The sequence below is a fragment of the Eublepharis macularius genome, chromosome 7, assembly GCF_028583425.1.
Source record: "Eublepharis macularius isolate TG4126 chromosome 7, MPM_Emac_v1.0, whole genome shotgun sequence".
Classification (NCBI taxonomy): domain Eukaryota; kingdom Metazoa; phylum Chordata; class Lepidosauria; order Squamata; family Eublepharidae; genus Eublepharis; species Eublepharis macularius.
This window is the reverse complement of record NC_072796.1, coordinates 7,529,767-7,556,109: the sequence shown is the minus strand read 5'-3', so window position 1 is coordinate 7,556,109 and position 26,343 is coordinate 7,529,767. Positions and strand designations below refer to the sequence as shown.

Below are 26,343 nucleotides of genomic sequence, written 5' to 3'. Positions count from 1 at the left end.
AACAAACAGGATCTACATGATTATATTTGAGCTTCTTTACTATAAGCACAGCCTCATGCAGTAGTGGTGTATGCTGCAGCTTAATACGAATAAGAGGATAAAGCACAAGGTTAAAACAGTTAACTATACAATAATGCAAAAACTGCCCTAGCTTCTAGCCTTCCTGAACAGTATTGTACAGATAAAACCACATATGCAGAATGGATATTTAAAACCGCAGCTTTCCCTTCCATGGTTAGTTTTCAGCCTTTGTTCTGATTGTATTCATAACTGGACAGCTCCGATCTGATATTACAATAGGATTTGGTATTTTTAATAGCTCTGCATGGAGCTTCTGTAGAAATACACCTAAGACAGACACACTTAGAAAGCCACCCTGATTCCGGAGATTCCAGTGTGTACATGGGAGCTGCAACTGCGCATAGCACTCCACTTCAGAAGTTATGCATCAAACGGTAAAGGAAGTGGTGGCGACACGGTGGCACAACAGGGACCAAGTATTTGCAATCCATTCCCTTCTGCATTGCTATTGAATGTTCGAGCCATTGATCATATTGACTCACACTTTCTAATCAGTCTTGAGTCTGAGTGCCATAAATAATGCAAATAAATAAATATGTCAAAATGGGACAATGGACAACCTGGCAGAGACAGGATTTTTTAAAGACTAACTGTGCAATCCTAAGGGGAGGTGTACAGGGAGAGAACTAAGGCTTGCGTGGGTGTAAACGGCACTTATGAGGGCGTAATCCCCCCTTGCTCTGGGGGCCACCTGAGGCGCACTACTGCAGATGGGTCACTGCTGGCGGGCACACTTGGGGGCTGGACAGAGACCTCAGTGCGGTGCAAGGTCCTGTGCTGATGATGGAGGGGGTGGGGCGGAGGCCAGGCCGTGAGTTAGTTGGCTTCCAAAACCGCTCCAGGCCCAGGAAGGCCCCCTGCAGCGAAAGAAAGTTACACCGCAAAAAAAGGAGGTGTTGCCCATAGGTGCCCATTGAATGGGAAAACTCAGGCCATCCTCCCGGCAGCTGACCCCGCCCACACGGCCTGAACAAGGCATACATGAACTACCATGGGGCCCAATCCATGTGCACTTCTGTGGTGGGCAATCCCCCCTCCCCGCACCCAAGCAGCTGTCCACGCACCCTATATAACCTCCAGCTGCGCCGTTCATGAACTCAGGTAAGTGGGTGGCGGCCAGAGTCACTGCCCGGCAGCCTCCTGCTGCGGGGACTTCGTGTGCAAGGCAGGAGAGTGGGTACACATGGTGGCATGTCACAAGTGCACTGGGGGGACTTAGTGGAAAACTGGGAGCACTTTGCACTTGCTCAAGGGACGAAGAGCACAGTCCAGAATGTCTGACGAACAACAACCACCCAAGTCCCCTTGAAGGTTATCTGACTCTGGAGTCCCAGCTCCAGAAAAGGCGAGGGAGCACTGACGGGTAAGAAGGAGGTGGGGCGGCAGCTACCCCAGCTCGAAGATTTGTGCCAGCTGCACTCCTCACCTGAGCCCTCCTAAGCGCCAGCCTCTGCAGCTGAGACTTGCCGGTGGGGGGCTCGGCGGCAGCAGCTGCCTGCCCCAGAGAGAGGTGTCAAGTGGTGCCTTGGGGCCCCATCCAGCTTCCCTGCCCCCATCCCCCCTCAATGTATCTTTAGACGGTGGGATGGGAATTGAAGTGTGGCCCATGAACACCTGCTGGGGCAGGGGGGCACCATGGAGGACTTTCAATCTCTGACAGACAGAGCTGCTGGCATCTGATAAGCCTGGCAGATGATCGCTGCATGTGGGGGAAGGGGAAAATACACAGAATCCCAGAGTTGGAAGGGGCCATACAGACCTTCTAGCCCAACCCCCTGTCCAAGGCAGGATGAGCCTAAAACTGCGGGTGAGGGGGAGCTCACCACCTCCCTAGGCAGCTGATTCTACCTTAGAACTACTCTGACCGTGAAAAAGTGTTTCCTAATATCCAGCCAGTACCTTTTTGCATGTAATTTAAGCCCATTGCTTCGGGTCCTACCCTCTGCTACCTGTCAGGCTCTGGATGACAGGATATGGGAGACAGATCCCTGGATCATTATAGCAAGACACAGGCCTTTGGTTAAATGACTTTTATTCAGAAATCAGATCTTTTCCATAGTCAGGTTCATAGGTCTACTTATGAGCAAGGCAAGCATCTAAGCAGCTTAAGAAGAAGCTTGATAGGAATGACAACATGGGAAAAATACATTTCAATTCTACCCTGGTTTTCCTCCCCCTCCCAATTCCAAATAATCTTTTGCCTCTCCTTCTTGCTGAGAACATCTTACTATATAATTGAGTAAGTGTGTTTCAGACAACTCACTTTATACTCTGGTGCACCACCAGAGGGCGCTGCCACAGAGGAAAGCCCAGGTAACTCACCATATTTCTCCAGAAAACATGCCATGGTGGAAAGCCCAGGCACGGAACTGGAGGTGAGCAGGTGGCAATGCCCTCCCCGCGCCTTAACCCGGCTGATATTAGGTGCAGAGCAGGTGGCAATGCCCAACCCCCACTTTAACCCAGCTAATATTAGGAGGGGAGCAGGGAGCAATGCCCATCCCCCCTTTAACCCAGCTAATATTAGGAGCAGAGCAGGGGACTATACCCGCTCCCCCTTCAGCCAGCTGGTATTAGGAGTGAAACAGGGGGTAATGTCCCCCACCACCTTAACCCAGCTGGTATTAGTACTGAAGCAGGTGGCAATGCCCACCCCCACCTTAACCCAGCTGGTATTAGGAGCGGAGCAGGTGGCACTGCCCGCCCCCCTTCAGCCAGTTGGTATTAGGAGCAGAGCAAGTAGCAGTGCCGGCCCCCACCGTGACCCTGCTGATATTAGGAGTGAAGGTGGCAACGCCTCCACTTCACGCAGCTGGGATCAGGAGCAGAGCAGGTAAATATGCCCACTCTCCACCTTACCCCAGCCGGTATTAGGAGCGGAGCAGGTGGCAATGCCCGTCCCTGCCTTAAACCATCTGGTATTAGGAGCGGAGCTGGTGGCAATGCCCACCTCCACCTTAACCCAGTTGGTACTAAGAGTGAAGCAGGTGGCAATGCCCACCCCTGCCTTAACCCAAGTGGTGTTAGGAGTAGAGCAGGTTGCAATGCCCGCCCCACCCTTAAGCCAGCTGGGATCAGGAGCAGTGCAGGTGGCAATGTCCGCCCGTGCCTTCACCGAGCTGGGATCAGAAGCAGAGCAGGTAGATATGCCCACTCTCTGCCTTAACTCAGCTGGTATTAGGAGTGGAGCAGGTGGCAATGCCCACTCCCTCCTTATCACAACTGGCATTAGGAGCAGAGCAGGTTGCAATGCCCACCCCCACTTTAACCCAGTTGGTATTAGGAGTGGAGCAGGTGGCAATGCCCACCCCCTTCACCCAGCTGGAATCAGGAGTGGAGCAGGTGCCAATGCCCACCCAGCGTCTTCAACTGGGTGGGATCAGGCACAGAGCGGGAGGCAATTCCCTTTTTCCCTTCACCCAGCGGGGACAAGAAGTGGAGCAGGTGGCAATGCCCACCCCCTCCTTCACCGGCCGGGATCAGTGACCGAGGAGGAGCGGATGCCAGCCTGCCCGCTCTCCCCTTTCTAGAGCCCGTTGCATTTTTCCCCACAACGGGCTTTGTTTCTAGTTTTACATATTTGTGCTATCACGATTCGTTGGTAGGACGAAAGACATATCATAGTCTGAGAGGAAATGCAAGGTCATAAACATTGGAATCCAGCAGATAACCACCTGTGAAAGCCTGAGAAATAGTTAGAGCACTAACAACAGGAAATCAAGTCACCTTAAGATTCTGTTTACAATAACTAGACTAAGCTAAATTAGAATTAAACTTGGCATGGATGGGTACAGACATACATGACATTCTGCCTCCCTAAAGATGGCTCTCTTCCCTAAGGGCCAGGTTTGTCAGGATAGCGTTTATGGAAGTTAGAAGTCAGTCTAGGTGCATTCATACGGGATTTCTCTACCCACTCCTTGTACGAATCATCAAAGTCTTTCCACCTGACCAGGTAAAAGAGTTTGTTGTGTTTAATCTTAGAGTCAAGGATTTCTTCCACTTCATAGTGAATATGTCCATCTACTAACATTGGGTGAGGGGGCCCCTTTTCAGGATGCCACTGATCTCGTGGGGGAGCCCTCTTTAAAAGACTGAAGTGGAACACAGGATGGATTTGTTTTAAGTTCTTTGGAAGTTCAATTTCTACGGTCACATTATTAACTAATTTCTTTACAGGGAAAGGACCTATGTATTTCCATCCAAGTTTTTTAGTAGGTTGCTCCCCTTTTATGTTTTTGGTGGAGATGTATACAAAATCTCCTGGCTTCAGCTCCCATTGCTGAGAGTGGTTTTTATTCGCAAACTTTTTGTAATCCTCTTTGGCTTTGTCCAAAGCCTTTTGAATGATTCCCCATTGGGAAGTTAATTTAATCCACCATTCCTCCAGGTCTCCTCCCTGTGAGGATTCAGGGGCTGTAGCGAAAGGCAGATCGTTGCCTTCATATCCATGAAGTATTTTAAATGGTGTAGCTCCTGTTGAGGAATGTACTTAGTCGTTATATGCATATTTGGCAAAATCAAGAAAATCCAACCAATCATCTTGTTAGTAGTTTATGTAGCATCTTAGGAACTGTTCAAGCACCTCATTTGTGCGTTTGGATTGTCTGTCTGATTGTGGATGATAAGCGGAGCTAATCCCCTGTTCAATCCCTGCAAGTTGTAGGAGCTCCCACTAGAAGTTGGCAACAAACCGTGGACCCCTGTTGGAAATCACCTTAGTGAGGAACAAGTGTGTTTTCACTATGTGCTTCAGGAACAGGCTGGCTAATTTCCTAGCTGTAGGTACTGTAGTACAAGGAATAAAATGAGCCTGTTTTGAAAAGAGATCCAGCACTACTAGAATGACTTGTGTTCTTTGGAGGGGGGAAGATCAGTAATAACATCCATTGAAATTACAGCCTATGGTCTAGGGGGAGTTTCCAATGGTTGCAATAGTCCAGGGGGTTTCCCCCTCCTTGATTTCCCCATTATACATACTAGGCGGGAGGATATATGTTGAGATATGTCCTCTCTCATTGCTGGCCACCAAAACTGTCTTTGTACGAAGTGTAATGTTTTTAGATATCCAAAATGTCCAGCGGTTTTTGCATCATGGCACTGGTGCAAAATTTCTTTTCTTAAGCTGATTGGGATATAAAGTTTGTTTCCCCTGCACCAGTGGCCATCCTCCACCTGTTTCAATTCAGCTTTGGTCACATTCTCCCCCTCCTTTTCAGTTTCTACTTTTACTCTCTCTCCCCACTCGGAGAGATCAGGTTTCGGTTTTTTTGCATTTTTGCTGCCTGGCTACGTGTCATCACTGCTCCTCCCAACTGAGCTGGTGAGAAAACTGTATCAATTATCTCCTACCTCTGGCTGTCATGTTGGGGCATGTGTGACAAGGCATCCGCTAGGAAGTTCGATCGCCCAGGGAGGTATTTTAATGTGAAGTTGAATTTGGAGAATTCCGCCCATCTTAATTGTTTGGCATTTAGTCTCCGGGGGGTGCATAGTGCCTCTAAATTTTTATGATCAGTCCACACTTCAAAAGGCACTTTAGCCCCCTCCAGCCAATGCCACCAGGTTTCAAGGGCTAGTTTTACTGCAAAAGATTCTTTCTCCCACATGCTCCAATTGTGTTCAGTTTCAGAAAATTTCTTAGAAATGTAGGCGCAGGGATGTAGTTTCCCTTCATCATTGGGCTGTACGAGCACACACCTCACGGCCGTGTTGCTCACATCGACTTACACCATGAACTTTCTGTTCTCATCTGGATGCTGTAGCACTGGTTCAGAAGTGAACAGTTTTTTGAGGTTCTCAAAAGCCTCTTGGCATTCAGCTGTCCAGTTCAACTGGCACTAGGCTTTTTCCCTTGCAGCCCTTTCCCCTTCGTTTTTAACAAGTCTGTTAAGGGGAGGGCAATTTGAGCAAAGTTCTTTATGAAGGGTCTGTAAAAGTTAACAAACCCTAGAAACGACTGCAATTGTCTCCTTGTTTTGGGGGCCTCCCACCCCACCATGGCTTGGATTTTTGCCGGGTTCATTTTTTAGTCCTTGGTGAGAGTCTCGGTACCCCAAAATATCCAGTTCCTCTTTATGGAACTCACACTTAGACAATTTCACTGGCAGCTTGTGTTTCCTTAAAGTGGTCAGCACCTTCCTGACCAATTCCACATGGGATTCTTTATCAGCAGAATAAATCAGCACGTCATCTAGGTAAACAACAACACCTTTGTACAGGTACTCATGTAGTACTTCATTGATTAAGTTAATAAACACACCTGGCACCCCCTGTAATCCAAAAGGCATGACTGGCCGAGGGGCGTATTGAATGCCGTTTTCCATTCATCCTCCTCCCTTATTCTTACTTGGAAATAAGCATCTTTTAAGTCCAGTTTTGAAAAAATTCTCCCTTGCGCCACCACACTAAGTCTCTAATCAAGGGAATGGGTCCTGTTAAGAACCTGAGAAGAGGCCAGTTGATTAGGCTTGTTTCATCAATAATAATTTCATCAGGGATCCTCCGTCTGTTCTACCAGAGATCACCAGACACACTTGCAAGCTCTTGTATGTTTGTCCCCATGTCCACCCCAGCATGGGGTATATAGGTAGTATATATGAGTACACATTTAAAGCAACAGATAATATGTGTCAGGTCCTGGCAGGTAACTCCCCAAGCACTTCACTGCATCACCTCAGGTTATGAGTTAAAGATACTTTATTGATGAGATATACCAGTAGCAAAATATTCAGACAGGAGCATTGGCAGAAGTGACACAAAGTGGGCAAGTAAGGTTAATTATAGGGGAACGTTCCCGCCTCTGGGAAAGAGATTCCATTAGGATTTTGGCATGAAGTGTCCAGGATCCAGAGAGGAGGGAGAAGGGGGGGAATGAGCTCATCCCAGTTCTCAGGGAGGATGATATGGCTCTGATTGGAACTCCAAGGCCACATTCTCAAGCCGGCCGGGGAATAGAAAGCAAAACACCTGCATGATAAGCAGCTATGTTCCCTTTGCATAGCCAAGCAGCAGCTATGTTCCCTTTGCATATTCTCAGAGGTTCAGAACATTATGCAGAAAGATACTCATGGCAGATAAGCTGGGGCTTATCTGACAATATGTAAGGCAACATAATGGTGAAGTCTATGGTTCCTAACTCATTAGCAAAACATCTGGGACCTCTTTCCTACAATACTGCTCTCCTAGTTGGAATATATTCCTAGTTGGAATATATACCAACTTTCCATTTGAAGAAATGAAAAGATGATACTTATTCTACACAAACTTTAACATTACCATTAATAAAAAATTCCCCCTTTCCATCTAAAAATCCCTTCCTTCTCCCTAACTTTCAAAAGCATGTCATTAACATTCTTGTTCCATTTTGAGCAAAAAAATAAATAAAGAGGTTTCCATGTGATTAAGGATTTATCTAAAGTCTTTTCTCTAATCAAAGATATCATTTTCTCCAGCCATTGTTCTACTGTAGGTATCATCAAAGTTTTCCACTTTTGAGCATATAACAGTCTCACTGCTGTTGTATATACAGAAACAACTGTTTCTTATGTGCCAAGTTTTGGCTTAAACCCCTCCCCTGTGGTTAAGAGTATAAAAACCCAGTTTCCAACAATTACCTTAAAACTGGCATCAGGTTTACAACAATCAGGACATCAAATATCAGTTGCAAAACAGGGACCACCCCACTGTCACCAGGAGCTTTACAGACTGCGGGGGAACAAAATAGAGGGGTCAAGTTATAACCTAAAATAAAATGTATATAGGAAAGTATTTATTATAAACGTGCACAAATATAGATTAAAAACAAGTTTAAAACATAAGGCCTTTTTTATCCAAAGCTGCAACAAAAGAAGAAGGTGGCCGGGGGTGGAGAGAATTTTTTAATAAAATGTAGTCAACCATTATGTTTTAGAATTATTTTAGGTAAAATACTCAATCAAAATTTACCTCTAGTATTGTATGATGAAATACAATTGTGGCAGCAGACCCAGGACTGCACTCACACAACGTAATTGTACTCTATAGAAAAAATATACCAAATCAAGTAATTATTCCATTAGAAGGAAGGCCTTAGGGCCGAAATGCACCTGGTCGGTTTTTGTACTGTACCACATGGTCTGTTTGTATTGGTCATTGCACTGTACCATCATCTGTACATTGGGAATGTTCTAGCAAGTTCTAGTGTATGTGTGTAGCCCGCCATTCAGGCCTTAAGTTTTAAACTTGTTTTTAATCTATATCTGTGCACATTTATAATAAATATTTTCTATATACATTTTACTTTAGATTATAACTTGACCCCTCTATTTTGTTCCCTTGTTTGTTTGGGTTGAGTTTGTGGGGACCTTTCCCCACACCCCCTTTTTCTTCTTTGTTGTTGCTGTACAAACTGCAAAATAAGACGCCAGGCTTTGCCGTCAAAGTTACGATAGAAAAGATTCAGCACACAAGGGAAGGGGAGTTAAAGGAGGGCGGTCAGTGTGAGAATGCAAGAGTGAAATGGCGAGTTTTTAAAGAAATATTTCAATCCAGTTAAGGCCAAGCAGATCGGCCTCATGCTGGAAGGAAGCGTGTCTTTCCCTTGGCTCTTCAGCAGGCCCTTCCTCTTTCATCTACAGCTACAAGGGGCGGGGGGGGGGGGGAACAACCCCATCCAGAGCTTGTGGGAAAAAGTTTAGCCTCTTCGGACATTATAATTGTGCATACCAAAAGTGGAGCCAATTGCCCAGTTCAGGAGCATACACTACTATATCATCCTGATACGTAGAGTTGCCATGTTGCCTGAACGAGACAACCCTCGAATTTTGCCCACAGCTATAACCTCTGTACACACTACGGGGTTCATATTACTGAAGCTGAAAATCCATGAGTTGCCCCTTTCAGACAACATGGCAACCACATGTTCCAGGAGGATCCAAGGGTGGTTGCCAGTCTCCTGGTATGTACATCTGAAAAGGGCCTATGTTGTCCACAGTTTATGTTCGTGCAGAACTCTGTGGGTGATACTAGAGTGCCCACAGGGCTTTTTTTCAGCAGGAACGCTGGGGAAAGGAGTTCCGGAACCTCTTGAAAATGGTCACATGGCTGGTGGCCCCGCCCCCTGATCTCCAGACAGGAGATCAATCTCGACTCCCCTCTGTCTGGAGATCAGGCCACCAGCCATGTGACTATTTTCTCCAAGGGCAGCCCACTGAGTTCCATCACCTCTTTTCCCAGAAAAAAAGCCCTGAGTGCCCACCGGCTTTTGGCCCAAGAAAGTTAGAAAGATGGGGGAATCACACTCTGCAAACTGAAACAGATTAAAATGTAGTAACTGTAATACAATTTAAAAACTTACCAAAAAATCAGTGTTTCAAGAAAGGAAATGCCAACATTTGATGCCCCGACCACAACTATTCTAGCATTGACAGACACCTTAGGTTCCAGGGACAGCTTCCGATTGAAGTGGTTCAGCGCATACTTTGCCTGAAAGAGACTTTTTTTAAAATCCAAGATAAAATATTGAGAACTTGCCAACAATTTTCAAGAGCATTGGCCAGACGCACAAATTAAAAATAGCCTACTTGTCACATAAAACCTCAAACTCTAAATCCTTATCTAATGGACATGCTGCCCTATTGACGTGGTTGGTACCAAAGTCCCATAAGAAGCAATTGATTATACAGTTTACTCAATGATATAATCAACTGAATAGCAGAAGGAAAGAAAAAGTTCTTCAAAATGGTGAAACATTCCTGCAGCAGAACAATCTCCTGTCTCCACCAATGATCTAATGAGAAAACGTGAATCGTGAAAACTAAGAACCAACGGTAAAAAAAGTATATAACTAATAGTGATGTCTATTATGCAATAATCTATCATAGTAATCATCAGTCCACCAATAATTAGTCATAACAAAAATCAGATGCATTTCAAACCTCATTATTGCCTATGATATGTTTTCTGGCAAGAGTAATAATGTTCTTAGAAGATTATATTGGACCACAATCATACTTGCCAATTTTCCACATTCACTATAGACTGAAGCATCATATCAAAGATGGGAAGAAAAACAGGTATCAAAAACTCATAAAACAGCAACAAGTGATGTTTCCTTTTCATCTTCTAGAGGAGATTTGGTTGCTTTTGGACTGACTGTAATGCTGAATCTGACACACAGCACTGGGGACACCCAACTTTTGTTCACTGGAAAATATACCACTAGGTGTTTAGAAGAGGACATCTGACCAATGCTCCATTGGTCCTCAACCTTTTTGAGTTTACAGGCACTTTGGAATCTGAGAGAGGGTGGTGAATGCCAACCCAAAATGGCTGGCTCAGGAGATGGAGTCAAATGGAATACCTCCCTCCTCACACTTCCTGGGAATCAGGAAATCTCGAAGGAAAAAGGAAAGCCCAGGTGCTTACCTGCCCTCCTGATCTTCCATTGGAAATCTCTTTCATTTGAAAAAGGGCAGTCAGTAACAAACCCTAACTTACAATCGCCCTGCCTACCTTCTGAAAAGCTAAGTGAGTTCCAAGGGAATATATATATATATATATATTCCCTTGGAACTCACTTGTTTATGTATTGTGTGTCTTGTATTTTGAATGTTGTGTTTTTTCTTATCCTCTATGTTTATTTTATAGTTATTATGTTATATTCAGGGCCAGTGCGCCCATTGAGGCCAGGTAGGCGATGGCCTCAGGGCAAGAGGGCACCGGAGGGGCACCGGAGGGGGTGTCGGGGCGGAGGTGCGTGCCACGGAGCTGGTGTGGCTGGGCTGCAGCTGCTGCAGCCAGCCAGCCCCGTGCCACTGCCACTGCCGCTGCCACACGTCTCCAGCCAGGCACAGCAGCCATGAGCCGCTGCCAAGGCAGCGTGTGGAGTATGGAGCAGCCTCCGCCCGCCACCCCTGCCATCCGCCGGCCAATGCCCCTGGCTTGCACTGCGTGATGTCATTGCATGATGATGTCATCATGCAGTCCATGGCGCGTGCACGCGTGCAGGGTAGTTGCCGCAGGCGCCAGAAACCCTGGCACCAGCAGTGGTTATATTACTATGTTTTTAATAGTTTAAATAAAGAATTCTAGTAAAAAAAAGAGAACTTAGTTGTCAATCTTAATGGGAAACACACATCATTCCTATTTAAATGAAATAAATGAAACATTCAAATTACTCCTGAGATTTAGCATTTCATTCTGAACAGAGTACAAACAACAGCTACGTTTTATGCAGCTTTATATTTTATTGTTTTGTCTGTATCTGATTGAAAATATGCTTACATAGCAAAACCCAATAACAACAACAACAACAGTGTGCTTATAGACTGCCCTTCTGGACAGACTAGTGCCCACTAAGAGAAGTGAACAAAGTCAGTGTTATTGTTATCCCCACAATACAGCTGGAGAGCTGGGGCTGAGAGGAGTGGCTTACCCAAGGCCACCTGCTGAGCTCATGGCAGTAGTGGGAGTCGAACCAGCAGAGTGCTGATTCAGAGCCCAACAACTTCACCACTATGCTACAGCAGCCCTTAATCAATCATGTCTGTAAAAAATGACCCCCAAAATGCCTAGTTTGGCTCAGGACCATGCACACACACTTTGCATCTTTTGTAAATGAAAAAGACATCTTTGATTTTCATCGCATCCGCTTGAGCCTAAGAAGTCTACATCAGCATATAATGATTGATATTTTCAGCAATGCCAAACCGGCCAAGGCAACATCTTTCTTCAAACAAAATGGTCTTGTATCAGCTAAATTATACTGCAGGAACATGTAAAGGTGGCATTATTCTTTCTTCCTTTCAAAATGAAGCGTGTAGCTCCTTCGTCATATTGAAAAGAATGCAGGTGTGGGGCACTGTAGGCACAGAGAGAGGGATGAATGTTCTCATCACTTGTGATGTCATGGTTATTATCTAATAGTACCTGTGATGGCCACACACGTCCATCATAGCAGGATAGCTAGTCATGCTAACGGTAGCTATTTGGGGATGTTCTTGAAAGCATCCTACAGAACTGGTTTGACCAGAGACCATGGCAACAAAGTGGGGAGAGGAGGTAACATTTTATTGTTGCATCAGAAATGTATCTGCCTCCAAATACCTGAAAAATTACCCACCTAAAGGATACAGCTACCTATCTTGATATTGCGAGCTAAATATCTGCCAAGAAATATAGGAAGCAGCACATTTTAATGGGCCTGCAAGCAAAGCAAAACAAATTGTTCTGGCTTCTCTGTGAGATTTTTTTTTTTGCCTGCAGTGTTGAGAATACATTTTAAATTTCCTTGGACAGACTGATTTGATACTGCAGATACAGTAGTCATCTTAATATTTTGTATTTCTGCAAAAAAATTTTGATAATGCTTTAAGCTGAGGGTGGGTGGGAATGATTGCTAATGCTAAGCCTGAATGATGCCATCTGAACTCCACTCAAGCTTCTGCTTACACCATGACAACAACAAAAATCGTATCTCGTCTCTGGCATGTGGGGGGTTTCTGCTCCACTGCACTGTGCTTGCATTAGGGGGAAAAAAGGCAAAGTAGAGGGAGAGAGAACAGCGTTGTAGCAAAATCCTGCCTAGGAATCAGATCATCTGACTAGAAGTCCTGCTAGATGCATCAGGGATAGCGGTGCCTTCTCAATGGTAAAAGACAGGCAGTCTGCATGTACTTAAAACAGATAATCTGTTTTCTTTTTAGAATGTTTCGAGAGTTGGGTGACAGCAGAGAAAATACCCCCCTCATTAGACCTTCTCAAATGAAGCTTTGATGATACTGGCAGTAGGGGAACAGGCACAGTATGGCAGCCCTTAGGAGCGCGGGGCAAACATTCCTGCTTTATTCAGGATGTTAATGTGTTTCCCAAGCACTGTTTCATGGCTCTCTACCTCTAGCGAAGCATGTGGGATCACAGGATTCACACAGTCATTAAAATTGGTCTAATGGTCCAGATTTGCATTCAGAAATATATGAAACTTGCAAGGATCTTTGGACAGTAATGATTATTGTTGTTGTTGTTAAGGTTATTTATAGTCCACCTTTCTCACTGAGACTCACGGTGGATTACACAGTGTGAGATTAGAACAATCAGGATCAAGGACATTTCCATAAACAATGCCATAGGGTAAAAAAATACAAGTTTACAAAGACATAGCATTAGCAAGAATCCAATACAGAGCTGAAGAAATGCTGAAACAGAACATAATCACTTCTAGGACTGACATCAGACAACATGAAGCACAGGCAGCACATAGGAGCACATACTTAAAAACAACAGTACGTAACGCAACTTAGCAGTGAAGTATATGGTCCCTAACTCACTAGCAAAGCATCTGAGAATCCCTCCCAACAGTACAGCCCTCCTATCTGAGTAAAAAAGCCTTTTTGAATCATTCTGTTTTGCACCATTTGTGGAAAGCCAGGAGAGTGGGGGCTCTCCTGACCTCCTCAGGAAGGTTACTCCACAAGGCAGGGGCCACCACAGAGAATGACAGTGTATGGGCTGCTGCTGATTTTGCTCATGTGCAAGGTGGCACCTGCAGGACACCCTGTTCAGATGAGCAAAGCTGCCATGGAGGAGATCAGCAGTAAATTTTCAAGTAAAGTAGTAAGGTTCAAACCACTGCAACTGGCCATTCCCTGGTTTAATGTATGTTATAGCAAGCCCAGATAAATATCAATTAACTACATAAAATAGTATTTTTGATACACATACAACTGATTATTTTCCCCAGACTCTTTCTAAATACCCTTCTTAGAGTTTTAAAAATCAAACAGATGCCCAAGGTACATGAGATAACACACTGGGCTGATCCAGCACAGAATTTCCACAAGTGCAGAGACTTCCGCCCATGGAGCACAACTTTTGCAGTTTCCCCCTCCTGCAGCAGTACCAATGCTCCCTGAAATCTTACTTCTAGGGACAGGGGACGCCAGGAGCAGGATTTGGGGGGGGGGCATTCTGAACGACTACTGTAATGCACTGTACATAGGTCTCACTTCTAAGTTAACTCAGAGACTCCAGTTGGTGCGTGACCCAGCAGTTTGGTTATTACTGGGAGCTCAGAGAAGAAGGAATATTACTTCCGTTTGCAGTCACTCTACTGGCTACCAGGCTCAATTCAAGGTACTGGCTATCACATACATACCTCTTCATGGACTTGGTCTGGCATATCTACAGGACCGCCTCTCTCCCTATATTCCACCACAGCAGCTTTGCTCACCTGAACAGGGCCTTCTGGAGGTGCCACCTTGCACATGGGTAAAACGAACAGCGGCCTGTACGTGTGCATTCTCTCTGGTGGGTAACTGTTGCTGTAAACAACACAGTACTACTGGGTAGTTCTACGTTATTTAAATATAATAACATTTGATTTATATACCGCCCATCAGGACAACTTTTCATGTCCACTCAGAGCAGTCTACAAAGTATGTCATTATTATCCCCACAACAAACACCCTGTGAGGCGGGTGGGGCTGAAAGAGGTCCTAGAAGCTGTGACTTAACCAAGGTCACCCAGCTTGCTTCAAGTGGAGGAGTGGGGAATCAAACCCAGTTCCCCAGATTAGAGTCCCACGCTCATAACTACTACATCAGTCTTAGAATTGCTTGAGCTCTGTTTCAGCATTTCTTCAACTCAGTATTGGACTTCTGGGGTTCTGAATTTTGCAAATTTGCATTTATATACTCTATGTTTATTGAAATGTCTTTGGAACTGACTGTAATAACTTACACTGTGTAATCTCAGTGAGAAAGGCATATTATAAGTAAATAAAATAAAGAAAACAAAGAAGGAGATGTAAATAAAATAAATGAAGAATGAGAAATCTGAGAATCACATTCCACAGGCAGAAGTCCTTTTACTTGGGGAAACACTCAGTCCTCAGCAGAGAGAGAGAAAATTTGTGGGCTTAAAAGGCCATAAAACGCAATAATCTGTGGCATTTCTATAATAGTTAATGTGTTAGTCTTCAGAGGTGCCCCAGATTTAGTCTTTAAAAGGATGAAATAAAAGCAGTGCCAGACGCTTCCTTCGCTTTGGTCACACCAATATCATACAGGTGTTTCCCAGAGTAAAACGTGTTATTTGTGGACATCAAACATATATGTACGTTCTCAAAGCCAGATACATGTTAGGACATCCAACTTGCTGTAGGAAGGCCTGAGGCGTTACCCTCAGCAACCACAATGTGTGGAGCTGCTCTCAATTTTCAGAACAGCTTCCGTTGCCGATTCACCCCACAGGCCTCACTGAATGTTTCTTGAAGTGCTGATTTAAACACAAAAAACATAGCTCGGCACATAAAAGAATCAGCAACATTAAAAGGGCATTCTGATGTACGGTTCCTTCTTCCTTTCCTTCTTGTTGTTTCAACCCTCAGATATACGTCTTTCCTCTGATTGTGGTTTTGTAGTGCGATAATGACATCCAGTGGCCAACGTCAGATAAGATTAGTCAGAATTAAGTGGTATCCTTAAAATGTTCCAGGAAACATACCAAGACATTCTTGGAGGATTGCTTAAATCCACAGCACCTGATACCTGTATTACGTTTTTTAAAAAGGACATCTTTCTCCATTCTCATAACTGGAAGGAGTTTGCACGTTCGGGGCCACAATCCAGCAGGAAATTCTGCATAAGCCTCATTTACACGGATGGGAGTTTTAAGAGCACTGTTTCCACTCATCTTTTCAGCGGAATTTGTACAAGAGAATGTCCCAGACGACGGTGTCATTTTTCTCTCTTACAATATTAAACAATGCAGATTGGAACAACTTCCAGCAATATCATTGGCATTAAAATCAGATAGGAAGAAGACATTCAGGAAACCAAAGAGGGGCATGTAAAGCCATTCAAGAAGATACAAGTGCTTATGAAATCTTCCTCTGCCAAATATCTCCCTAGATGTGGAGGCTCCAAATTACTGGAAATATTTACCAGAGAGAATCTCATAACACTGTAAACTGAGCTTTTTCTGGAGTAGTATTTCCAGAATGCATATAATAAAAAAGAGTAAATGTGATTTTTAAAAAAATCCTGGTAAAGCATTTTTCTGTTCATTTTTATGTTGCCGAAGAGCTCACTTCAGCTATTCTACTAAAAAGGTTTTAAATTAAAAATATATCAATTTGTTCAAAATTCAATGAGTTAATTCTTAAAGGTTTTTCAAAAAAGGGAGAACAGTTATAATATCTTTGAGCCAGACCAGAGGGAGCTGCTCTTCTTTCTCTGTTCCTCTGCTAAGTATTTAGCCTGGGTGTGGCCAGGAGGAGGAGGAGGCACCAGCACCAAAAATAATTCAGTTGAATCCTGGTCTGGGTTCCAGGGATACAAAAAACAAACAAACTGTATTCATGAAATCTGGGTAAGATTCTCTAATTCGATTCAGCAAGATCAGAAAATTCTGCAAGATCAGTCATTCCCTTTGAGGAAAACTCCCTGGGGGACATTTTTCAAGCAAACTCCACCGTATTTGCAGGGAGCCCTCTCCATTTTGTCTACTAAAGCCTGAATTTCCCTGAATTTCAGGCTGGACCATGCAGTCCAATTTATGGGCCCCTGAACAGGGTTCCCAGAGCCACTCTCCACTGTTTCCTAGCTGGCTCTCAGGCAAAAACACACAGAAGCGAGGCAGCCACTGGCCAAAGGTACACTCCCAAATGCAAGCTGAACCAAGAGAAATCCCAATAGAACCCTTCCTCCCTGGCCCCCTCCCAGGAAGAAAGTTAACATTACACACAGCAATAACACAAGAGCATTCTCTCGCTTCAGTTGGGCGGTTTCTGTGGGTTTGCCTCTGCTTGTTTGTGGAACTGACATGGTGTGTTAAATTCAGGCACTTTTCCATCTCTCTCTGTCTGTTTTAGTGGCAGGAGAACAACATTTCTGCTGCTGCTTTTCTTGATTTTCTGCACAGATTTGCGCTAAGGTCCAAAAGTGTGCTGGCTAGGCTGGTGTTTTTTGGGTGGGTGGGGGACTCCAACTTGGAGTGAGGTGTGCCAGCTGGATCCTGCTGGTTTTCTACCTAAGTTTGACTTTGGAAAGAGCGCTTTCCCCCACCTCCCTGACATAGACTGACAGAGGATGACGGCACAAGGTGTGCTCACTTCACTCACTCTGAACGTCTACAGCTGGGAAACTGAAGAGTGACAAGTGGACCCTCTGGAAGACCAACTGCTCAACTCTCCAGGGGAGAGTCCAGTGCAGATTGACAATGTTGCCTGCATAAGAAAAGACACTTCACTCTGCGTGCTCATTGGAGCGCACGAGAGGAGCCTCTAAGCCGTGAGGTCTGGCCAGTCTGCTTCTTTCTTGGCCTGGTAGTTCCAAGGGCAGGTGGAAATCAACTTGCAGGGCTCCGCAAGGCAGTCCCTGACTACTGCCTCTGCCAAATTCTGGTCTGTATGCCTCACGTTCCCAGAGAGGCAAAGGGCATCCTAGATGGCCTCCATCTCCAGGGACATCCTGAGACTGGCTAAACTTGCGTATCTGATTAGAGAAAAGTCACTAGATAAATATATTGATATCTGAATGCCCTTTATTGACTTTTTGCAGGAAACAGAGAAAAATGAACTTATGGTTTGTGCATTTGAAGATTAAGAACTGAAGAAATACGTTTTAAAGGGAAGAAAGATCTAATCACTTTGGGCTAATTTGAGGTTAAGAGATATTATTGAGGGTAAAGGTAAATTTGAAGTTAGGATATAATTTGTAGTATTTATAACTCTTCACAGAGAAAATGGGTATTCCTAATTCTTATTGTTTCTTTTTTCTGTTTTTGTGATGTTTTTTATTAATCTTGGAATAATATTTTAATAAAAAGCTTATTAAAAAAAAAGAGTGGCCGTGGAGGGACCCTATTGAAAAGAGAAGGTCCCCCCTCCACCTGGCCCTCCTGGCCTGCATATGCCACACTCGCCAAGAGAGCTTGTCTCTCAAGCTGATAAGCCTTCCTCCCACTCAGCGATGCTGCCCTTCATGTGCAAATTGCACATGGTTGCCAACATTTACACCTTGTTCTCAGAATAATGTTCATTTACATTCATCCAAATTAAGCAACTAAAGCACCGAAGTAAAACATGAACAATAAACTATAGCATAATATTAAAAACACATGGTTTGAGACCTCAGAGAACCTAAAGCCATCTGGAGACCTTTTATGCATATGTCCCTTCCTTAGCTGACTATATCCCTTTCAAAACACCAGGCCAACCCCGCTCCCCCGAAAGATAAAAAAAAAAGAGTGAGTCTATAAAACTCTCAAACCAGGCAGGCAGCACAGGTCCTCAGGTCATCCCCCAGGCAGGCAGCAATCCAAAAGACCCAAGCAGGCAGTGAATCCAAGGCAGACAGCAGCCGGAAACTAAGCAATAGGCACTCACAGCAAAGTCCCTCCAGTCTGTGAGAGCCGCAGCTGAGAGCCATGGCTGCTTTTAATCTCTTTTGTAGAATTTGAAAGAGGCATCTCTCATCAGAGAATCCCAATTGGCCAGACAACCAAGCTCTCTCTCATCATTGGCCAAAAAAGCACAGGAAATGCTGGGAAAGAAGACAAAACTGAAGAAGACCCTACATTTGCTAGATTAAACTGAATTAACCCAGTTTAATTTGGCCCATCCTGATGCAGCTTCCTGGTTCTAATTCGGGATTCTCTGATGTGAAAGCTGGATTGCGCACCCCTAGGCAGAAGCCAAAGGGACTACAGCCCCAAGATTGCTTGGCCAGTGGATCCAAGACCAGCCCAGGAGTTAGACTCATACTGCTTAATTTTCTTCTCTATTTGTCTAAATTATATTTTACTACTTTTGTAAAATGCTTTGAGTTTGCAGTGGGGAAAGAAGTAGGATATAAATAAATAGATCCATTTTTTTTAAAAAAAATCTTGGTTTTATGTTGCACAGGAGTTTGGTTATGCTGTTGCATTTCTGTAGAAAAGTAACAAAAATAAAAAATAACACTTATTTCTTCAGGAAAGCAGTTTTGTTTGTGTGTTTCTGTTTATTTATCGTCTTCCTTTCTCACTGAGACTCAAAGCAGATCACACAGAATAAGTCAATGCAATCAAAAGGATGAGACATCCAATAAGCATGTAATGTATATTAAGTCTCAAAGGAGACTTGCAGAAAATCTGTTATCAACTTCCTGAAATTTGCCTTTTTTGCTGTAAAAAAGTGGGAATAAAACACAAGACGCAATGTAACCATTGAATAATAAAGGGGGAGGAATCAAGTCTCCCATTTTAATTAATTAATTTAAGGAATTTACATGCTGCCTCTGCAGAGACCTTCTGTCCCTAGAACATGCCCCCCCCTTCCCTATTTTTCCTGGTGTAGTTTTTCCCACTTGAGCTGGAAGGCCTCACCATTCCTAATATGTTTAATTAACAAACTATCTGACAAATATTTATTTATCATGTACACACGGTTTAGAAGGGTTACTTTCCTGGAACAGTTTGATTCAGGAGGCTGTGGCCGATTCCAGACGACTAACCTGAAGGCGCTGCATGCCGCCATGTTCCGGATCGCGACGGGGAAAACGCGAAATATCGCGTTTTCTCGCACGAGTTTGGAGCGACATCGCGCCAAACTCGCACGAGAAAATGCGATATTTTGCGTTTTCCCCGTCGCGATCCGGAACATGGCAGCATGCAGCACCTTCAGGTTAGTCATCTGGAATCGGCCACTGTCATGTTGGAAATGTTCCCGCTTCCAGGGGTGGAAAGAAATAACAAGGTACAAAGGGAGGGTATTTCATGGGATCACCACACAGCAAGTGCTGCTACACGTGATGCTAGGGAGGAGTTTTCTGTGGCCTCTCCAAGACAGGTGAATGTGTAGCTGTAGAGGCTCTCAGTCCTTAGAGACAAAAACAAAGTGCATTCCAAGCAACAGAACTACATGACTGCAAACAAAGAGAATATAAGGATGAGCTGAAGAAGACAAATGGAATATTTGTATTCACTTACGGTGAAGCTTCCTTTCTCGGTGGTCCAGGAGTGGGGCAGTCCTTACTTTTGGGATATAGCTCCTCCTCTCTGAAGGCAAGGTCAGTCAGCTGATTTTGATCCCGGAGGGGAGGGGCTTGTCCCTGGAATCATCTGTCTGTTCCCAAGCCCTGACTCCCCATCACGATACCAAGAGGGAAAATAATAACTCCCCTCAATTTAAAAAAAAAAATAAGTAGAAAGGTCCCTCCTTTGAATCCACTTGGTGGAAGACTATCGCCCTTGCTCTTCATCCAAATCCTAGAAGCCACCCTGCAAGAAACTTGGGTGGGCAGGACTGCCCCACTCCTGGACCACCGAGAAAGGAAGCTTCACGGTAAGTGCATACAAATCTTCCATTCTCTGGTGGTCCTAGGAGTGGGGCAGTCCTTACTTTTGGGACATAAAGAGCAGTGAACCCCAGGGTGGGTAGTCCAGCTTCCAGGCCTAGAGGGTGTGTAGTAGTACCCTCCTGCTAAAGGTTGTCTCTGGGGAAGACAACTTATCTATCCTATATTTCTTGATGAGAGAATATACTGATTTCCATGTGACCACCTTATTGATCGTTTCTAACAACTAAAGGATTTATAGGCTGCCTGTGTGGCTGTTTCCCATAGTGAGTGTGCCCTGACGTTTATGGGCATCCCCAGACCTCTGGCTTGACATGCCAGAATTATGTGCCCTCTGCTTTACCTACTTAGCCAAGAAAAGAACACTCTGTTTCCCAAGGAGGACTTCCTGCAAACACACAACTAGTGTCCCAGACTTCTGAAACTCTGTTTAGTCCTGCCCAAGTGGAATCTCTCTTATTGGCCTTCCAGGGAAACTGGTTGGTCACTGTGAGGCAGGATCCTGGGCTAGATGGAGAACTAGTCTGATAAAGCAGGCGTCTTATCTTCTAGAAGTGAAAAAACACACCCTGCTTATAACTGGCAACCTCCCCAACAAATAATTACCACCCCCTCCAAAAGGAAGATCCTGGGAGGTGGAGCCTATCTTCAATCTGTTGGCTCTCATTTCCTCTTTGCTCACCAATGTTCCCACCATCACTTTCTCTGTTCCCTAGAATTGTCAACAGGCCCGGAAAAAAGTGTCCTGCCCTCGAATACAGGCTGTGTGTGTGGAAATGGATAGCTGAAGCTTTTCATGGAATGAAAGTAAATAGCATCACTAGGTATATTACATCCCATTAAGCATCTCTTCCAAAGGAGGAAACATTTTTTCTTACAGCCAGTTTGTAAACCTCCCCTTCCCCAACCTGCTCATTGCCACCACATTCTGCCCCTTCCCTGGACCACTTCTTACATTATTATATATAAAATGTTTGGTTGTAGGGCAACCCCTTAATGCCAACTGTAATATCATTTGTTAGCATTTTTTAAGAAGCTGTGGTGTGTGCACAGATGCAAACACTGCTAATCCTTTGGGTGGGGTTAGCCCCTCTTTTTATTTTTGGGATTATTCTGCATCTCCCCTTTCTATACCTGGCAAAGTTCAAAATTAGATATGAGATGGGGAAGGAGATAGAATGAGAACCAAAGAACAAGAGCATGCCATTGATGTGAACAAAATCTGTCATATTTATCAAGCACAGGAATGCATCAGAGATACTGCAATATAAAAGCCACTGTGATTGTCTGACTCCAAGTCAGTGGGACAAAGGAGAGCGGCTCACCAGAATACATGCTGTCATTTCAACCCGCTCCAAGCAAAACGTGTGTTAGTGTGCGGCACGCGGGCTTCTCTGAGACACTGCGGATGCTTTGGCACATCCAGGAAAATGACAGGAGACATGGCCTGTGAGGAGGTAGGATATGGCACCAAATCTTTCCAAGTCTCTGCTGCTTCGTGCCAACTGGCTTCAGGATGGCAGCAGGAGGTCAATCCGCTGCAAAGCAAACTGTGCTGTGGAGAGGTAACCATGGAAACCTCACCACTGAGTCACTTTGCAGTTCTCTGGGTTGTGAAACGCACAAAAGATAGAGATAACAATGGCTGACTATCCTACACATACGTTTTCATATTAATCTTTATTTGCTGTACCAGTTTGTCTGAACAAGGCCTTTTGAAGATGCCACACTGCAGTTGGGGTAAATCAACAATGGCCCATACTTGTGCTTTCTCTGTGGTGGCCTCACCTTGTGGAAAGGCCTGCCTGAGATCAGGAAACCTTTCACTCGCCTGGCTTTCTGCAAACTATGCAAGACTGAATTATTCAGGAGGACTTTCTACCCTGATTATAAAGCTGTGTCATAATCAATAGCTCAAAAAGATACCTTGGTAGACTAGGCTATTGGATACTGACTATTGATGTAGATACACTTCTACTGGGTAGCTCGATGTTGCTAAAGATGTCATGTTAATTACTTATATTTTAATTCAGAAAAGTTTTGTCTATGTGTTCGGCTTTATGCAAGTTTTCAAATTTGCAGTTACTATACCCTATTGTATCTGTTTTCATTGGATGTCCCAACTATTGATCATATTGTATTTTTGCTCTGAATGTCCTAGTTTTTGATTATATTGTATTCATTTGCAGTATGTAATGTACCTTGGATTTCAGTGGATTTCAGTGATGAATATTCCTTGTTGAATGTACTGAGATTGTATGCTTGTATTATGATATATTGTATATGAACGGTTGTATAAAATTAGAACTTGGGCACTTTAACTTTGATGAACGATTCTCTTTGTAAACATTGCTGAGTAGTGCAATTACATTTCTTCTGGTAAGGTTTTCCTTTCCTGTTGCACACTGTGATCACCAGGAGAGCCACCTTGTTTTTGTTCTTTGTTCTGGGTTCAGGTAACCGGCTCAAGGTTGACTCAGCCTTCCATCCTTCTGAGGTCAGTAAAATGAGTACCCAGGTTCATGGGCGTAAAGTGTAGAGGACTGGGGAAGGCAATGGCAAACCACCTCGTAAAAAGTCTGCCAAGAAAACGTCGTGATGTGATGTCCCCCTCATGGTCAGTAATGACTCGGTGCTTGCACCCTTTACCCTTTTATGCTCATTTCAATAAAGTGTTCAATCTAAAGGGTAATTTCACAGTCCTTTTTTTAAAAATCAGAAACAATATGCCCTTTCCTATCAAAAAGGTTAGTCCTGAAACAGCCAATGGTCCAGCACGCTCAGGCTGAGGCAAATGCTTTGGAAATGGCTCTCTTTAGAAGGCAAACTGTCAAGGGATTGTTTGATGGATGTTTTTCCATTTGGGGAAAGCTTCTGCTCTGAGCCTAACCCAGGAAAAAACTCCATCTGGTTGCTGCAACTCCTAGAAGCAGTCTCAGCTGGTGCCCAGAATCTACTTGCTGGAATTTATTGTGCCACAAACTCAGCAGGTTGCCTGGCTTGTCAAGACGAGTGTTGTACCATGTGCTTTTGGCTGCTCCTGGCCTCTAGATTCTGCAACACGGCCACTTACAGAAGGAATAAAACTGTGTACTAGACAAAGGTCCCCATCTTCAAGCACCTAAATCCACAAATGATGCACGTGGCAATATAAACAAAATTAAAAACATGATGCCATTTCCCCTCAACCTGAGATGGCCTGAAATAGCAGGATGGATCAGATAAACTGCCCCGCTGACCTTTTCACGGCAACTGAGGAAAATGCCTGCACTAGCACAACAGAGGGATCCACCCCAACAAATCAATCTCCAGACGTTTCGTAGCTTTAATTTATACTGAAAACTAATTAATCACCACCACAAATCTGAGCAGTAATAGTGGGAAACACTTGTCATATTTAGTAATATTAGTATATTTAGTAATATTTTGGGGTAGTATCAAGTAGTAATATATTTGAGGAACAACATTAACATCCCCTTTCCAAGTAGCTCTCGCAGTCAGCATGATACCAACCTGAACAATTCTTGGTAAAAGGTTATAGGGAAACCGCACACGCACACACACACACACACACAGCTTTGTAGGTCAGAATGAATATTCTGTTGTACGGCAAACAACATTAACACCTGTATACTACTGACATCATGCTTTCAAAGCGAAGACAGGTCAGCTTACTTTTAATTTCACTCAGGCACATAAGTGGTAAACATTCAGAGCATTCCTGTTAATGATGCCATCTGGTGCCTCCCCATAATTGGGTAATGCTGCGGCTTCCAAACAAGATGTAATGGCAGCAACACACAAAACCCACTGACATTTACAGTGAGGAAACTTATCATCAGCTATCAGCTCAGAATAGATGTGTTTGCATGACGGCGAGTGCTATAAAGTCATCAACTATATGGGAGCAGGGACAGCAGAATAAATAACGGATTCTCACCCATGCATGTTCTACGCAGATCATTAACAATGGATGGCTTATGCACAACAGAACTTAGAGCAGCACTTCCTTTGGGGAAAATTTATCTCGACTCCTTTGTTACATTAAGCTATACATTGAGCGCATGCTGAATTCTACATGATCTCACGTGCAAAAATATATGATCGCCCCACCATCATTCTTCTCTTTGAGACATCAATCCTAGGCACAATTATTAGGGAGTAAATCCCACTGACTTACTTCTGAGTAAATGCAATAATCTTACTTCATTAATCTTTACGGGGGATCAGCCAAAATTACTTGCCGAATTTTGGGCTTGTTTTCGTGTTAAAAACCACCTCCTTTTGCCTGCAGTTTTTGACATGCCAACACATTCCTGCAGTTTCAAGGCTGTTCCTCTTGGCACCATTTGCTCGCTTCATCTTTGGCTGCAATGTCCAGGCCTCATTGCCTTTGCTGCCATTTACTCAAACTGGCTGTGGAGACCCATGTCATTTTCTCAGTGGCTTCAGAATAATGTATCTGATGTGATGATGTCAAGGATAGCCATTAAAAAACCCTCCCAGGGTCCTGGCATCAGTTAGCAGAACAAAATGGTGCAGAATAGCAGGTGAGCATTTCTCCCCACTAATTTGTTACACAGTATCGACGTGCTAATGTTAAGAAGAGTACCAACAAGAAAGAATATTCAGTGCACCCTTATATATAAATATTTTTGTATGAGTAACTTTAGAGAAACTCAGATAAACGCAGAGCCACATATCTATCTTGATCTCTATTTATGTGGCACAAAGAATGTGTGCAAGGCAGGCTCAGGTGAGGGCAGGCACACAGGTGAGTGGGCCTGCAATGAAAGCCTGGGCCACTGCTGCCACAGCTCCCAAGTCCTGTGGGGACTAGCCTGGCACATTCAAAGCACAGCGGCTCATGCTTGCACAGCAGTTGCTCCCATTAGAGAGCCATCTGGATGTGGATTGGAAAAAATATTGAAATCATTTTGCAGCCCCAAGATGGAAAAGAGGTGGTGTTCCTGCACAATGGCAAAGAGGAAAGGTTGTGCAGCCTGGTTCAGTAGAAAATGTTGAGTGAGGAGCCGCACTAGGGCAGGCACTGTGACTGGGGCAGCTGCAAAGCAGCACTAGCCGTGTCAGTTGGCAGGATGGGATGGTCGTAAAGAGCCTGGAAATAATGAGCAGGGCACATGGGCAGGTGGAGCAGGAAGCTTTGGGGCCAGCTGCCAGGACAGCCCCTGTCCCTTCGAAGCTGTAGGACCAGGCACCGCAAAGAGCTGCAGCCCCAGTGACATATCCAAAGTCTGCACTCCACAGATTCAGACTGTAACCTTCAGATGCTTGTAATGTCCACCTGCAATCTAAGGCAAATGCAACAGCTCTCACCACAGTCTTCTCTGGCTCAGATGCCTAAGAAGAATTTGTTCCTTCTCCTCTTCCTCCTGCTGCCTTCTTCAAATTGTCCACTGCCGCTGCTCGGCTGTGACAGCTAGCCAATCAGAAGGGACACCCTCTCTGCCCCAATGCCACCGCTGCTCCATCAGTGATTGGGGAGTCCAGTGCACACTGGAAAATGTCATTCCCAGGGTGCCTGATGTCAGAATGCTTGCTGTCCTGGGAAATGGGAACTTTCCATTATGCCCCGGGAGCCTCAGTTAATGATACAACAGTAATGCGTTAGGTCAGGGGTGTCCTGGCTGGCTGGCTCACCTGTCATCGCCATAGGACAGGAGGACAATTGCGCTAAGGCTGGGAATTACATGGTGTTTCCACTATATCATTGGTATAGGGTTCCAAGCTCTCATAATCAGGCTCAGAATTATTTGACATATATTGGAGTCTGATTACAGAGTGATCCCAGGTGGGTTGGCCCATCATTAGGTAACATGGTAGCCATCACTCACCCTCACAAAATTTCTCATGGGGACGGGCAGAGCAGCCCCATCACTGAGGCAACGAGGACTCCTCAAACAATCCTGGAAGACTGAAGGT

General features: G+C 44.5%; 1 protein-coding gene across 1 annotated transcript in view; it reads right to left on the bottom strand.

Moving 5' to 3' along the window:
- The window catches only part of CFAP61 (cilia and flagella associated protein 61), a 198,205-nt gene that overhangs the window by 93,708 nt on the left and 78,154 nt on the right, over positions 1–26,343 (bottom strand). Inside the window, exon 18 of the mRNA XM_054984388.1 lies at positions 9,419–9,546. Within this exon, the coding sequence (XP_054840363.1) occupies positions 9,419–9,546 (128 nt within the window). The remainder of the gene's footprint in view (positions 1–9,418; positions 9,547–26,343) is intronic.